General features: G+C 57.3%; 3 protein-coding genes across 5 annotated transcripts; 2 read left to right on the top strand and 1 right to left on the bottom strand.

Moving 5' to 3' along the window:
* The first annotated feature begins 72 nt into the window (after positions 1-72).
* RNF212B (ring finger protein 212B) lies at positions 73-2,807 on the top strand. Its single transcript, XM_057387451.1, has 9 exons — positions 73-578; positions 920-972; positions 1,117-1,191; positions 1,290-1,405; positions 1,679-1,727; positions 1,813-1,885; positions 1,991-2,033; positions 2,117-2,168; positions 2,254-2,807. The coding sequence occupies exons 1-9, from the start codon at positions 266-268 to the stop codon at positions 2,308-2,310; spliced, it is 831 nt and encodes a 276-aa protein (XP_057243434.1). The 5' UTR covers positions 73-265; the 3' UTR covers positions 2,311-2,807.
* Positions 2,808-3,890: 1,083 nt separating this feature from the next.
* Positions 3,891-6,911, top strand: ASB8 (ankyrin repeat and SOCS box containing 8). 3 transcript variants are annotated; one of them, XM_057387448.1, is made up of 3 exons: positions 3,891-4,054; positions 4,603-4,707; positions 5,397-6,911. In XM_057387448.1, exons 1-3 carry the CDS (start codon positions 3,938-3,940, stop codon positions 6,027-6,029), a joined length of 855 nt encoding a protein of 284 aa, XP_057243431.1. In that variant the 5' UTR covers positions 3,891-3,937; the 3' UTR covers positions 6,030-6,911. The 3 variants fall into 3 exon arrangements, with proteins under 3 accessions (XP_057243431.1, XP_057243432.1, XP_057243433.1); XM_057387450.1 differs by having other exon boundaries at positions 3,916-4,058; positions 4,560-4,707; XM_057387449.1 differs by lacking the exon at positions 4,603-4,707.
* Positions 6,912-6,963: 52 nt separating this feature from the next.
* Positions 6,964-13,792, bottom strand: PFKM (phosphofructokinase, muscle). The gene is made up of 19 exons (XM_057387447.1): positions 13,608-13,792; positions 12,710-12,875; positions 12,454-12,498; positions 12,231-12,339; positions 11,920-12,015; positions 11,670-11,762; positions 11,455-11,580; positions 11,072-11,136; positions 10,922-10,985; positions 10,413-10,559; positions 9,926-9,996; positions 9,751-9,838; positions 9,271-9,423; positions 8,892-9,056; positions 8,522-8,583; positions 8,219-8,330; positions 8,040-8,139; positions 7,369-7,474; positions 6,964-7,259 (listed from the first exon to the last, which is right to left on the bottom strand). Exons 2-19 carry the CDS (start codon positions 12,820-12,822, stop codon positions 7,112-7,114), a joined length of 1,863 nt encoding a protein of 620 aa, XP_057243430.1. The 5' UTR covers positions 12,823-12,875; positions 13,608-13,792; the 3' UTR covers positions 6,964-7,111.
* Positions 13,793-13,962: the final 170 nt, after the last annotated feature.

Raw genomic sequence — 13,962 nt, 5'->3', positions numbered from 1 at the left:
TTAGAATCACTTTAAACTGTTAAAAACTTGTGGCTTTTGATGATGGTGCTACCACTTTGGAGACTACAAACATTGACAATTCTGACCTCAGAACTCTTGSACATTTTTCCAAATACTTCAAYATATACTGGAGGTTAAAGAAGGTGTTTAGCCTTACACCTGAACATGGAGTGTCCCCACAGGCCCATCCTGGTCTCCCCATCCTGATTTCCTGTCCCCATCCCRGTGGCTCTTTTCCCCTCATGTTTCCCATCCTCTTCCCCTCATGTTTCCCACCCTTTTYCTCACTTTTACCACCCTTTCTCCCCACAACTTTCCCACCCTTTTGTCCTTTGCATTTCCTGCCCTTTTTCRCCTCACGCTTCCCGCCATTTTTCACTCACATTTCCCGCCCTTTCCCCCTCACGTTTGCCCTTGCTCCGTCCTGGGCTCTCTGGGCACGGGGGCCTCAGAGCTCGCTCCTCACCTCAGCCCTGCCATGGACTGGTTCCACTGCAACCGCTGCTATCGCCAGGATGGTGCCCGCTTCGCCATCACCAGCTGCGGCCACGTCCTGTGCGTCAACTGCGGGGGAACAGGTAGGAGCTAAATTGGGGAAAATCCCTGGGTTGAGCCCTTAAAATTCTGTGCAATGGGGAGTTKCCTTCCATTTAACCCCTCAAAATGAGGAGGAAAAGAGGTCTTACCTCACCTTATGCAAATAAAATGGGCTCTACCCTCAATGTAAACCCTTAAAGTACCAGGAAAACAGGATTTCCCATCTATTACAGTCTCTCAAATAATAAAAAAAGAGGATTAGACAATCTCACCTCCATTTAAAACCCTAAAATGAGGGGAAATGGCAGATTTCCCTCAGAAAACACCATTTTTGGAAACTTCTGGACACATTTTTCTCTCACTTTTTCTCCCCCTCGCACAGGTTCCTGCCCCATCTGTGGAGCTGCCTGCCGCTACCTGCCCCTGTCCCACCAGGCCGGTGCCCACCATGTTGTGCCCCGTGTCCCCTCATCCTYCATCTTGTCCCCTCACCCTCACCTCTTCCCACCCTTTTCCCCTCCCTTTCCCCCCSCTTCYCGCCACTGTTCTCACACCGCCCCCCCCCCCCATCCTCAACAGATGGGCCCGCAGGAGAAACTTTTCTTCAAGAGCCCGGCAGCCATTGCGCTCAAGCACCTCACCCATGTCACTCAGGTGAGGAGGATAACAGGTGACGGGGGATTCCGTTCCACTGCCATCCCCCACCCCACACACAGATGAGGGGGGCAAGGAGGTGACACCACATCCYCCAGGTGTGGCAGTTCCAGCTGGCACAGGCGCATCTGCTGCTTGACTCCCACCGGGACAGAGCTCAGCGGGCGCAGGTGGAGCTGGAGAAGGCCAGAGAGGAGCTGGGGGAGAGGAGGAGGTGAGCAGGGTGCCACGGTATGGGGCTTCACATCTCCATCTTGGGCTCCTCTGGGCAGCTGGGTGAAGCGTCACATCCTCGGGTGACATCTCGGCAAGACTCCGTGTCCTTTTGGCCACGTTTTGGTGAYTTTTTTGGGAGGGTCTTACCCACCAACCTTGGCTACTGAGTTGCTGAGAGGATGTTAGGCCATTTGCTGCAGTCCTGGGTAGGACTCCTACCCCAAATGGGGGAATTCCCATTAAATCCCTATTAAATCCTCCCCCTTCCCAGAGAGCTGGACTTGCTTCGCCAGGAGAATGCAGAGCTGCGCCGCATCCAGGTGACCCCCACATTTCCCCCACCCTTTCCCCTCAGTTCCAAACTGCTCCCTACCCCCAAAAACTGCCCCCAAAATCTCCCCACAGCTCTCCCCAGGCTGGCGCCACAGCAGCCACAGCATCCCCCGTCCCATCTGCATCACCTCCCCCACACAGTCAGGTAAGAACCCCACAAATTTTTAGAGGGGTCGCCCACCCCCTAAAATTCTTCTCCACCCCACCCTTGGTCATAGGATTCCTCCCAAATTTTCCCTCCCTCTTTCAGTCACCCCCCGGCCCTGTCGACAGCTCAGCRGCCAAGTGGTCAGGTAAGGGGGGGACACCCTAAATTTGTAGGGGGTCCCCTAATTACACCGGGGAGTCCCCCTAACTTCTCACTCCTCTTTTCCAGCCGCTTGGCCCCACTGGAGCCCCCCCAAGCCCACAGCACCCCAAGATGGCAGGTGAGACCCCCTCCTACAAATTTAGGGCACCCCAAATTCAGAGGGTGGTTCCTATGAGGCTTTGCACACCCCCCCACACACACAGGTGGGCGTAGCCTACAGGGATTCAGGGACCCCTCTGGCTTCCAGCATGGGTGAGTGACCCCAAASCCTACAGGTTTTACCCCAAAATACTGACCGAAGCCCCACCCGCTTCCCTTACTGTCCCAAGGGCCCCCAAAAGCCCATATGGCACCTCAAACGCCCATGATGTGATGCCAAAATCCATCATTTTTCCCTATGGAGACACCAAAACCCCACGGTGGGACTCCCAATCCCCTCATCTCTTCCCAGAGGGACCCCCCAGAACCCCACAGGGAACCCCAGGACAGCAAAAATAACCCCCAAACCCTCASATGCCCATGGGGATGCTGATCTCTCTTTATAAGGACCTCAAACCCACACCCAAGGAGCCCAGAGTCCCCCTAAACACTCCAGAGAAACCCCTCAGTACTGACCCCAAACTACGGGGTGACCTTAAAAGCCCTCCTAATGCCCCTTTCTCCCCTTAGTGCCCCCCCTGGCTGGGACAAGAGAGGGGCAGGTACTGGGGGGCACTGGGAGGGGACTGGTATACAAATGGGAGGGAATACGGGGAGCACACAAAGGTACTTGGGGGCACAGGGAGGGGGGAATTGTGAGAGACTAGAAGAGGGGACGATTTACTGGAAGAGAGTTTTGGCTGCTGTGACCACTGGGAGGGAATATGGGGTTACTGAGAGGGGAGGTTGATGTTACAGGGACCCRTGGGAGGGGTGGTTGGAGTTAGTGGGAGCACCGGGAGGGAAGGTCGGGGTTACYGGGTGGGGGTTTCAGGTTGCTAGGAGGACCTCAGCTCCCCCACCTCCCATCCCCGACTCCCTTGTCCCACCTTTTCCCCCCCTAAACCGATGCAAGATCCCAAATTTAAGTAGCCACCCCCAAAACTCAGTAGCCAAGGCCATTTTTCTTGCTTTAGGGCTCTGCTCTGTGGCCGCCTAGGAGCAGGTGCTCCCAGTGGCATCCCSTTACACGGCCATAAAGGAAAAACAGGCACCTCTCAATGGACCCGCGGCTCCTGGACATGAGCTCCGGGGTTTCCCACTGACCCTASAGGCGGCTGGGGACAGGAGGACATAAAAATGAGTTTTAAAAAATGCCAATTTTGGGGTGATTTTGGGTCCGTTTTTGGGACGAGGGTGAAAGGCTCTGGATTCCGCCACATAGCGCCGCCCCCTGTGACGTTTCGATGTTGTTGTTCGTGCTGCGTTCCGGTGGGGCTGTGGACCGAGGGGAGGCGGATTGCGGGGAAAACGGTAAAAAGGGGAGGGGGGGGGACGAGGGGAGGGAGACGCAAATGGGGGTCTCTATGGAAAAGCAGTGGAGCTTCGTGTCTTTGGGAGAGCTCGGATGGGTGAAAATACGTTGCGGGGGGGGCCGGTTGGGGCTTGAGTGCGATCAAGCGATTGGAGGAGAGGCACGGAGAGGGCGGGACTGGCGGGTGCGCCGGAGCGGGATCGGTGGCAGGGCCGGCGGGTGCGGGGTGGGGAAAGGATCGTCACTTCCGAGTCCTGGTGTATCCGCGTCCCGCTGGGCCCGCCGCCTCTCGCTGCTCCGGGAGCGGCCCGGGACCCTCAGAACTGCCCCGTGACCCCCGGCACTGCTCCGGGACCGCTTCGAAGCCGCCGCGGATCCACTTCGGCGGGGGACTCGGCGGGGCCGGCCGGGGATGCGGCGGTGCGGCCCGAGCCATGTGGTACATCATGCAGAGCATCCAGAGCAAGTATTCGCTGTCCGAGCGCCTCATCCGCACCATCGCCGCGATTCGCTCCTTCCCTCGGGACAACGTGGAGGATCTCATCGGCCGGGTGAGCCCCTGGCGCCGGGACGCGCCACCCGTTCCGCGGCCGACCCGGCCTGCTTGAGCSCCTCGGCCCGGATCCCTCTGAGGGCCACTGCCGAGCTGTCCCCGCGTGTCGCGGCCCCCGCGGAGCCTCCGTAGCAACTCCCTGGAGTTTCGGGGAAAGATCGGGGTCGCTCTCTTTAGTTTAGAGACACCKGGCCTTTTCTTCCACCCTCCGGATCCCAGGGGCCCGGCGTAGCTCCGGGGGTCTCCAGGCACCGTTTAGTGGCAATACATTGCTGAAACACTACTGGGAGCCGGGATTACAATAAGGAGCTTTCCTGCGAACAAACACACGGGATTTGTCTTAATGAACTCTATCGGTCGCTGCCGATGAAGGGATGGAAAGGGCAGGGAAAAGGGGAAATTCCTGACCCCGGGCCGGTTCCTGMTCTCGGAAATTCCATAAAACTTGAGCAAACATACCCAGGGGATTTGTGTGAGTTAACCGTTTCTGAAGGGATRGAAAGGGGCGAATTCCTGACGCGGCGGGGGGGTTCCTGTGCTCCCCAGGGCGCCGATGTGAACTGCCTACACGGCACCCTGAAGCCCCTGCACTGTGCCTGCATGGTGGCTGATGCTGACTGTGTGGAACTGCTGCTGCAGAAAGGAGCCGAGGTAACACCTTGGAAAGCCCAAAAACCGGTGAAAAAACGCAGAGAAAACGGTTTGGGAAGTTGGAAGGAGCTGATAAACGGCTGGGATTTGAGCTGGGGGGAAGGAGAGAGAAAGGGGGGACTTGGGGGCTGGAAAAGGAGGATTTTGGGGATAAAACGGGGGGGTAAAAGTGGTCTAGAAAGGGCAGGGAACGGGGGGGAGTTTGATTTTTTCGGGGGGGTTGACTTTGGCTTCTGGGGAAGATTGCTTTCTCCAGAMAGTGGTGGGACACTGGAGCAGCCCCCCGGGGATCGGGGTTTGGACAATACTCCCATTACAGTGGTTTTTTCTTTGGAGATATCTGTGTAGGTCCAGGGSTTGGGYTTGATGATCCTGAGGGTCTTTCAMAGCTCAGGCTGTTCCATGGGTCTGTGTCCCCTCACAGGCACAGTAGGGGTGGGGAAATATCAGCTGAGCAGGGAGTGAATTTTTGTGCTTACATTTGGGGAGGGTGAGAAAGAAGATTTAAAACAMAAAGTTTTGGGCTGAGATTCCRGGAAGCAAATGTCCTGGATTTTTTTCCCTTCCCCTACCTGCTGGATAGCTCCTACCTCAAACCCCGCCCTTGTTTTTTGYGATATGGGAACTTTGGCTCTTCTTTTGCTGTTGGGGCTACTCCCTAACCCCAAACTTTTATTCTTTGCCCCAAGGTGAATGCCTTGGACGGCTACAACCGCACAGCCCTCCATTATGCTGCAGAGAAGGACGAAACCTGCGTGGAAATTCTGTTGGAATACGGCGCCAACCCCAATGCCCTGGATGGCAACAAGGACACGCCRCTGCACTGGGCGGCCTTCAAGAACAACGCTGAGTGTGCCCGGGCCCTGCTGGCCAAYGGTGCCCTGGTCGATGCCCGAGATTACAACAACGACACCCCCCTGAGCTGGGCGGCCATGAAGGGAAACCTGGAGAGCGTCAGCGTCCTGCTGGACTTTGGCGCCGAGGTGCGCGTTGTCAACCTCAAGGGCCAAAGCCCCGTCTCGCGCCTGGTGGCGCTGCTGGTGCGGGGCCTGGGCACGGAGCGYGAGGATTCCTGCCTGGAGCTGCTGCACAAGGCCACGGGACACTTTGAGCTAAGGAAGAATGGCAGCATGCCCTGGGAGGTRGCCCGGGACCCGCAGCTGTGCGAGAAGCTGACGCTGCTGTGCTCGGCRCCGGGGACGCTACAGGCGCTGTCGCGCTGTGCCGTACGCCGCTCGCTCGGTCCGCGCTTCCTGCCCCAGGCCGTGCAGCAGCTGCCGCTGCCTGCCTGCCTCAAGGAGTACCTGCTGCTGCTCACCTGAGGGAGGCATAATTCCCTGAATTTCCTTGCTGTTTCTTCCTGGGAGAGGTTCCTCTCCTCAGTTTTTCTCCCACTCTGCCTAGCTGGGACCCTGCTGGCTCCTCATGCCCCCTTCATTTTCTTCCCCATCCCCCCACCTCCATTTCTTCCTTTCTAGTCCCTCTTTCTGTCCCCTCCATTTCCTCCCCCTGTGCCCTCCCTTTCCTCCTGCAATGAACTGTCTCCCTCTGATGACAAATTATATCCTGGCTATTGGATTAACCTGGGTTTTCTCACTTTTTTGGGKTTTTTTTCCTTGGSAAAGGAAGGATTTCAAGGAAAAATCTCGTTTTACAAAGGGCCTGAGGCAGGAAATGGAAGGGTTTGGATGCAGAGAAATCCTGTGGCAAGTGTTGACTTGGAAAGCCAAGTTGCATCCAGGGGTTTCTCCAGCGTGGAAAAGTGCAGTTTTTCCTGGATGTCCATAATTTTTATGCTGTACTGAAGGTGAAACCACCTTAAACACCAAAAGCTAGCGGGGCTGAAGTTCTTGTGGGCCAAGGAAATGTTCCTCTCCTTCTCCAGAGAGCTCCACGTGGAGCTGAGGGGTTTGCCACCAGGAATTCACCCTTTGGTGTTGATTTTGGGGATCCTATTCCAGGATCCACCAGAAGAGCAGCTCTCCCAAGATGAAACCAAGCAGTTACAAACAGTCATTATTATTTTCTGGGACGAGTTTGAGGAAGAAAACTCAAATTCCATCTCTTTTCTCCCTCCTTGTTGTGCTGGGCAGCTAAATCCTGAGGGCTAGGGGGGTTTGGGGTCAGTGGGGTCCAGTTTGRTTTTCCCATGCATTCATAGAGGCCTGCAGCATTTGGATGGGCAATGAATTTATTGAAACATCTCCATTTTGTCATTTTTCACCCTAAAAACTTTAACCTTTCCCACTTTTCCCTCCGCTCATTACAACAGCGCTCGGGAGCCGCTTCTCAAAAATGCAAAAAACCCTACACCAGCCCCCCAAAATTACCCCCCTTSCCCCAAYGGAAAAGGGGGAATTTTGGGATTCCTCTGGACTGGAGGTGGCAGTGGCTGCCATCCCTGTCACACAGTGSCCTCGGGGACCAGCACCTTGCGGGAGAGGTGCTCCAGGTGTGCCTTTTCTGACGTGTCCAGCTCGATGTTGTACTTGGCCAGGATTTTGAGGATGGGCCGTAGCCTCAGCCACCACTGCTCCTTGGGAATGCGATGCCTGGCGGGAACAGGGACACAGACGGGCTGGGGATATCCCTGGGGATGATCCCGGGGTTTGTCCAGCCTTTCGAGGGATGGGAAAGGGAGGGAGAAGGAGGGKGACGCACTCGAAATCTGTGTGCTCCTGGAGCTCGGCGATGGGCTGGAACAGGAGGCTGCGCTTGCGCATCCCCAGCAGGCAGGCGGAGTCAGCCGTGTTGGCGAAGATCCGGCCTGAAAAAGGAGAGTTTGGGAATCTTCCAGAAATCTCTGGGATCTTCCAGGAATCCGGGAACCTTTGGGAACCTCCTGATGCAGAGGCTGGGAATGGTTGGGATCTTCTAGAAATGGAARACTCCTGGGAATGGAAGCTGGGGACATTTGGGAGCCTCCAGAAAGGGAAAACACTTGGGAATGTAGCTTAGGAATTTTTAGGAGCCTGTGGGAGGGGAAAACACCTGGAAAGGAACAGGGGAATATTTGGGATCCTGTGGGAGAGGAGGTTGGGAGTGTTTGGGGCTCTGCAGGAACAGAGAACACCCCCCSAAAATCCATGGGAGGGCCCTTCAGGGAATGTTTCAGGATACAGAGATTCCTTTGAGAATTCCAGTCCTCTCCAGGAGCAGGGAACACCTGGGGACGGGTGGGGGGAATGTTTGGGACCTTCCAGAAAGGGGAGGTTGGGAGTGTGTGGGATGCTCCAGGATGGGGAAATACCCCCCAAAATCTGCAGTACGGCCCTTTTGGGAAATCTTTGGGATAGGGAGTCATGCTGGTGGCTCCTTCGGCAATCACCCACCATGCCGGGAGCACTCCTTGATCTTCCCGGTGATCCAGGCCACAGCCTTGGCACCCATTTTGGTGCCGAAATTCCGGTCGAAGGGGGTGGGGCTGCCTCCCTGTGCAGGGGGAAAAAAACGGGATGAGCTCGGAAAATCCCCCAGAAATCCTGACCCCATTCCTAGGGGGAATTCCCACCTGCTGCATGTGGCCCAGAACGTTTTTCCGGCAGTCAAAGACACCCTTACCCTCCTCAGAGTAGAGGTTGTAGATGAAATCCGTGGTGTAGTTCTCGTTGCAGCGCTCATTCCTACAGCAGGGATGGSTCAGGGCTGGATCACACAGTTAACCCCATCCCAAACAATTCCATTGGTACCAAACACAATTCCCCTGATCCCAAGCCCCAGCGCTACAATGAGACCCGCAGATCCCMCAATCCCAAACACAATTCTCCTGACCCCAAAGCCCAGCACTGCAGTGACACCCCAAACCCGGCTCCACCTGAGCACAAGGCCCCTCTTCACTGTGGTCTTCATCTTTTCTGTCAGATGCTCCACGTTGGCCTGCAGGATATGAACCAGGGAATGGGACAGAAATGGGGTCAGGAATGGGGAATAGGATCGGGAATCGTGCTGGGAATGGGGAAGAACAGGAACTCGCTCTTTTCACGTCACCCCAGCGCTGCAGTGACCTGGGGACAGGGGACAGGAGTGTCCCCACCAGCAGATCCCAGCTGCTGATGGGCTCCTCGTTGATGTAGGGTGGGAATGGGGTTTCTTACAGGGTATGTAATGGGGTTGGGAATGGAGACCCTCTTCTCCTGTGATGTGGTGACCCTGGGAATGGGGACAGGTGACCCAAGTGACCCCACCTGCAGGTCACGGCTGCTGAAGGGCTCCTCGTAGATGTAGGCRGCATCTGCACCGGCTGCCAGCCCGGCCATGGTGGCCAAGTAGCCACAGAAGCCACCCATGGTCTCGATGATGAACACGCGGCGCTTGGTGCCCGCAGCTGACTGCTTGATTAGGTCACACGTCTGGGGTGGGGTTTGGGAAAAGAGGTTTMAGGTCAGGGGAGTCAGGCATCTCCCACTGGGGTCTGACCGTGGTGATGGTGTTTGGGATCAGGGGCATAGGGGGATTAGGAGTTATGGGATACAGGATCGCGATCCCACTGTGATGATGGTGCTTGGGGGTCTTGGTGTGGTGATGGTGTTTGGGATCAGAGGATTTGGGTATCTGGGATCTCACCGTGGTGATGGTGTTGAGGGCGGTGTCAGCACCAATGCTGAAGTCAGAGCCGGGGACGTTGTTGGAGACGGTGGCGGGGATGATACACAGTGGGATGCAGAGCTCCTCAAACTTCGCCCGGCCCTGCACCAGCTCCAGGCCCCCCATGAATGCCTGGGGACAATGTGGACACTGATCCCACCTGGCCCTGCACCAGCTCCAGGCCCCCCGTGAACTCCATTGGGGACACAGGGSACATTGGAGATGCCCTGACCAACTCAGTCCTCCACCACCTCCAGGGCTGCCTGTGAATGCCTTGGGGACAATGGGGACATTGACCATGCCCTGCYGATCATGCCCTGACCACGCCCCACAGACCACACCCCAACCACACCCTGGCCATACCCCTACCGCTCTCATCGTGCCCTCACCACACCCCAGGTATGCCCTGACCGTGCCCCACTGACCCTACCCCGCTGTCCCTGGCCCCACACCACTGACCTCGAAGCCCCCAATGACAATCAGCCCGTGGATCCCGAATTTGCTGATGTTGGCACTGATTTCCTCAAAATATTTCTTAGGCAGAGTCCTGGGTAAGGGGAAACCCCCCTGGTGAGCCCAGCCAGAGTGGGCACCCCAAAGGGACCCCAGATGACCACACCCAGGCAGGTGTCACCTCTTGGTGCCCAGCTTGGATCCTCCCAGCCCTGTCCAGTTGCCCACGGCATCCCAGCYGATCTCCTCCACCTTTGGGGGGAAACGGGGTTAATGGGATGGGAGAAGGGTTTGGAGTCACACAATGTCCTMTCAGCCCTATTAGGGGATCACACGATGTCCCGCAAATCGGGGACAGCAGCAGAGTGAYCCCACAGCAGGGCTGGGGTTTGGAGAGGGGATAAACACCCCTGTCCCAAGGAGTTCCCAAAGAATCCACATCCTGCCCCTTCCCAGGCCCTGGGCACCCCTTTTGCCCTATAGGGATCTCCCCATCCTGAAGGCCAACACCTCAAATCCATCCCAAAATCCAACCCCTCAAATCCATCCTGCACATCCCACCCCATTTCTCACTCCATTTCCTCACAGGAACCTCACCATCCTGAATGCCAGCCCCTTGAATTTATCCCAAACTCTTTTCCTGGCGCCTTTTTTCCCATTTTTCTCACCATCCCAAAGGCCAGCCCTTCGAAGCCGTCGTGCACCGCCAGCATCCGGTGGCCGTGGCTGAGGCCGATGCGGACGGTGGAGCGCACGGCRGCATTCATCCCGGCCGCAGGGGCACCCACGTTCATCACGGCCACTGTGTACCCGCTCTGGGGACAGGGACAGAGTCAGAGGTGGCCTTGGGGACACAGACATGGGGACACAGGGACAGCATTGCAACTGCTCTACAAGGACAAGGGCCTTGGGGACAGGGGACACACGGACAGGATCAGGGACATGGGGACAGGGGACAATGGGGACAGACGTGGCCTTGGGGACAAGGGACACAGGCTGGGGTGCCCCGGGGACAGGACATGGTTCAGGTGGCCTTGGGAACAGTGGTGTAACTGCTCTTTGGAGCCAGCAGCAATACTGGGGTGTCCTTGAGAGGGATTTGGGTATTCCAGGTTGGGAGCCCTTCCCGTGCCCCCCCTTGGTGTCCCRTCCCTCAGTGTCCCCCTGTGTCCCCTACCTTGGTGGGGGGTGGGCGGATGTGAGCCAGCAGCTTGTAGACATTCCAGTTGTTCTGGAAACTCCTAAAAATCAGGGGAATTGGGGTTTGGGGCCATTTTGGGGACATCAGGGTGTGGGGATGGGACTGGGACAGGGAGGTGTCACCCACCGGCCACGCAGCTTCAGCGCATCCTCGAAGCGTCCCTCATTCATGGCCGTGGTGACATCCTTGGTCTGGGGGGACAGAGGGGATTTGAGTGGGGATTGGGGCCTCCTGGCATGGCATTCATCCCTGGGATGGGATTGGAGACACTCCCTGGGGGAATTGAGGTGTCTGTGGTGGGACTGGGGTGTCCTGGGATAGACTAGGGTGAGATGGGCATTTCCTGGTATGGGACCCATCCCAGGGGTGTGTTTGGACTAGTCCCAMGGGTGGGACTGAGGTGTTCTGGGATGCGATCCATCCCTGGTGGGACTGGGGACCCTCCCAGGTGTGTTTGGTGCCACTCCCAGGTGTCCCGGTGCCACCTCCGTGTCCCAGTCCCCACTCACCACCTGCACACACTCCATCAGGGGCAGGCGCACGGCCTGGTTCCCGGACAGACTGACCACACAGGCCGGGGTGTCCGGAGTTGCCTCCAGCAGAGCCATCACTGCCTCCACGCCCATCCTGCTGCCCTGGGGGGGCACGGGGGGGTCACCTCAGGGGGGCTGTCACCTCCTGGTCCCCTCCTTTGTGGGTGGGGTGGGGATGGGGTGGTGCCCACCAGGATGCGGTCGAAGGCCGAAGGGGTCCCCCCACGCTGGACGTGGCCCAGGATGGTCACTCGCGTGTCGTAGGCCAGGCGCTTGACCACGAGCTGTGGGGACACCGGAGGCGCTCCAGAATCCGGCTCAGAAACGGGGCAAAAGTGGATGGTCCCCCGTGACCTCCTGGTCCCACTCACAGATTGTACCCTGTGACCCCCCAGCACCGCTCAAGGATTGTCCCTASTGTCCCCCTCTGTCCCCACTCACAGCTTTGATGTCATCAGCAGTGATGGCCTTGCCATGTTTGTCGATGGCACCCTCGGCCACGATGATGATGTTGAGCCGGGAGCCGCCGTCACGGGCCTGGGATTGGGGACACGGGGTGACAACGGGAACAGGGACGGGTGAGATTCCTGCAGCCATCCCTGCAGCCATCTCCCCACCTCCATCCCTGCAGCCATCTCTCCCTCTATCCATCCCTGCAGCCATCCCTCTGTCCATTGTCCCCCCCCTCCTGACTGGTTCCATGTCTACCTCCATGTCCATTCTCCACCACCATGTCCACCCCCATGTCCCACCTCGCTCAGCCTCCTACACAGGTGGTCCTCCCAGTCGTCCTCAGGGGGGGACTCGGGGATGAAAACCCAATCGGCACCACATGCCAGGGCTGTGATTAGTGCCAGGTACCTGGAACAGGGCCACAACCACTCTTTTAGGGACTTTCAGGGACAAAGATTCAGTAATAACAATTTCCACAATTTTTTTATGGGAAAACCCCCCCTGAGCATCCCCAGGACTCACCCGCAGTGGCGCCCCATCACCTCCAGCACAAATGTCCTCTGGTGGCTGYGGGGACAGAGAGTGTCACCAAACCRGTGACAMCGGGAACACTGGGGGGACACCTGGGGGCACTGGGGGACATCTGGGGACTCTGGGGGCACCTGCCGACACCGGGAACACTGGTGGACATGGGGAACATCTAGGGACACTGAGGGACACCTGGTGACAACAGCCACACAGCGGGGAACACCTTGGGACATGGGGGTGTCCCCATCACCTCTGTGCTGTGGTGGTGATGGCATCCACGATCTCCATGATGCGGTGCAGCGCTGAGTCGGTGCCGATGGTCATGTCAGTGCCACAGAAGTCATTGTCAATGGAGCCCACCATGCCCACAATGTTCAGGTGGCTCGAGCGCTGTGCCTCCTCCGTGCTGATGCCACCTGGGGGACAGGGACACAGGTGGCGATGGTGGGTGGCACCCCCCGAAGTTGCAGAATGCAGTGTGAGGAGAAATGCAGGTTAGGGTGGTAAATTCATGCATTTGGGTGGTAAAAATCACATTTTCGGGTGAAAATACCCCACATTTTTGGGTGCCACAAGGCTTCATTAGGGGGAAAAACCATGGGTTTTGGTGACAAAAAGGCCACATTTTTGAGTGCCACACTCTGGTTTTGGAACCAAACCTTTCCACACMCCCTGTTCCCACTGTGGGACACCCCCAAAGTAGCCCCTTCGGGGGTAGAGGTGTTGTTGGGGGGAAACAACAGGAGTTGATGGGGGGGAAACACAGGTGTGGGTGGTAAAAATCCACARTTTTGGGTGCCAAAACCCATTGTTTTTGTGTAGAACACCCTAATTTTGGAAGCAAATCTTTTCATATGCCCTCCTCCTTCTGTGTCTCCTCACCAAAACATTCCCAGCAATRCCACAAACCTCCATTATTGGGGAAAAATCTAATTTTTATGTACCAAAAAACCACATTTTTGTGTGCCACAAAGCTCCATTAGGGGGAAAAATCCCACTCCTTGATTTCCCCCTACCCCAGGTTGATTTTGGGGGTTCCTGAGGCATCCATGGTACCGGTTTTGAGCAGCGCAGCCCTTTCCCCCCTTCTCAAGGTGATTTTGGGGTGCTCTGGGCTTTGTTTTGGGGGTCCCAGGGTGTCCCGGTACCGTTTTTGAGCAGCTCCTGCAGCAGGGACCCCCATTCTGCCCGGAAGGTGTCGGCCCCGGTGAGGCTGCCGTCACCGCCAATCACACACAGGTTGGTGATGCCGCGCTTCACCAAATTSCGGGCGGCGCGGAGCCGTCCCTCGCGCGTGCGGAAATCCTGGCAGCGTGCGCTGCCGATCACCGTGCCACCCTGGGGAGAGCAGAGCGATGAGTGGGTGGCACTGGGGCCATCTGTCCATTCCTGTGTCCATCCCTCTGTCCATCCCTGTGTTCATCCCTGCGTCTACCACTCCCTCTGTGTCCATTCCTCTGTCAATTCACTCATCCATCCATCCATCCATCCATCCATCCATCC

This window comes from Malurus melanocephalus, unplaced genomic scaffold, assembly GCF_030028575.1.
Source record: "Malurus melanocephalus ecotype Western Australia unplaced genomic scaffold, MMel_1.1 scaffold_1217, whole genome shotgun sequence".
Taxonomy (NCBI): Eukaryota; Metazoa; Chordata; class Aves; order Passeriformes; family Maluridae; genus Malurus; species Malurus melanocephalus.
The sequence above is the reverse complement of the archived record's forward strand: the minus strand, read 5'-3'. Positions and strand labels throughout refer to the sequence as shown.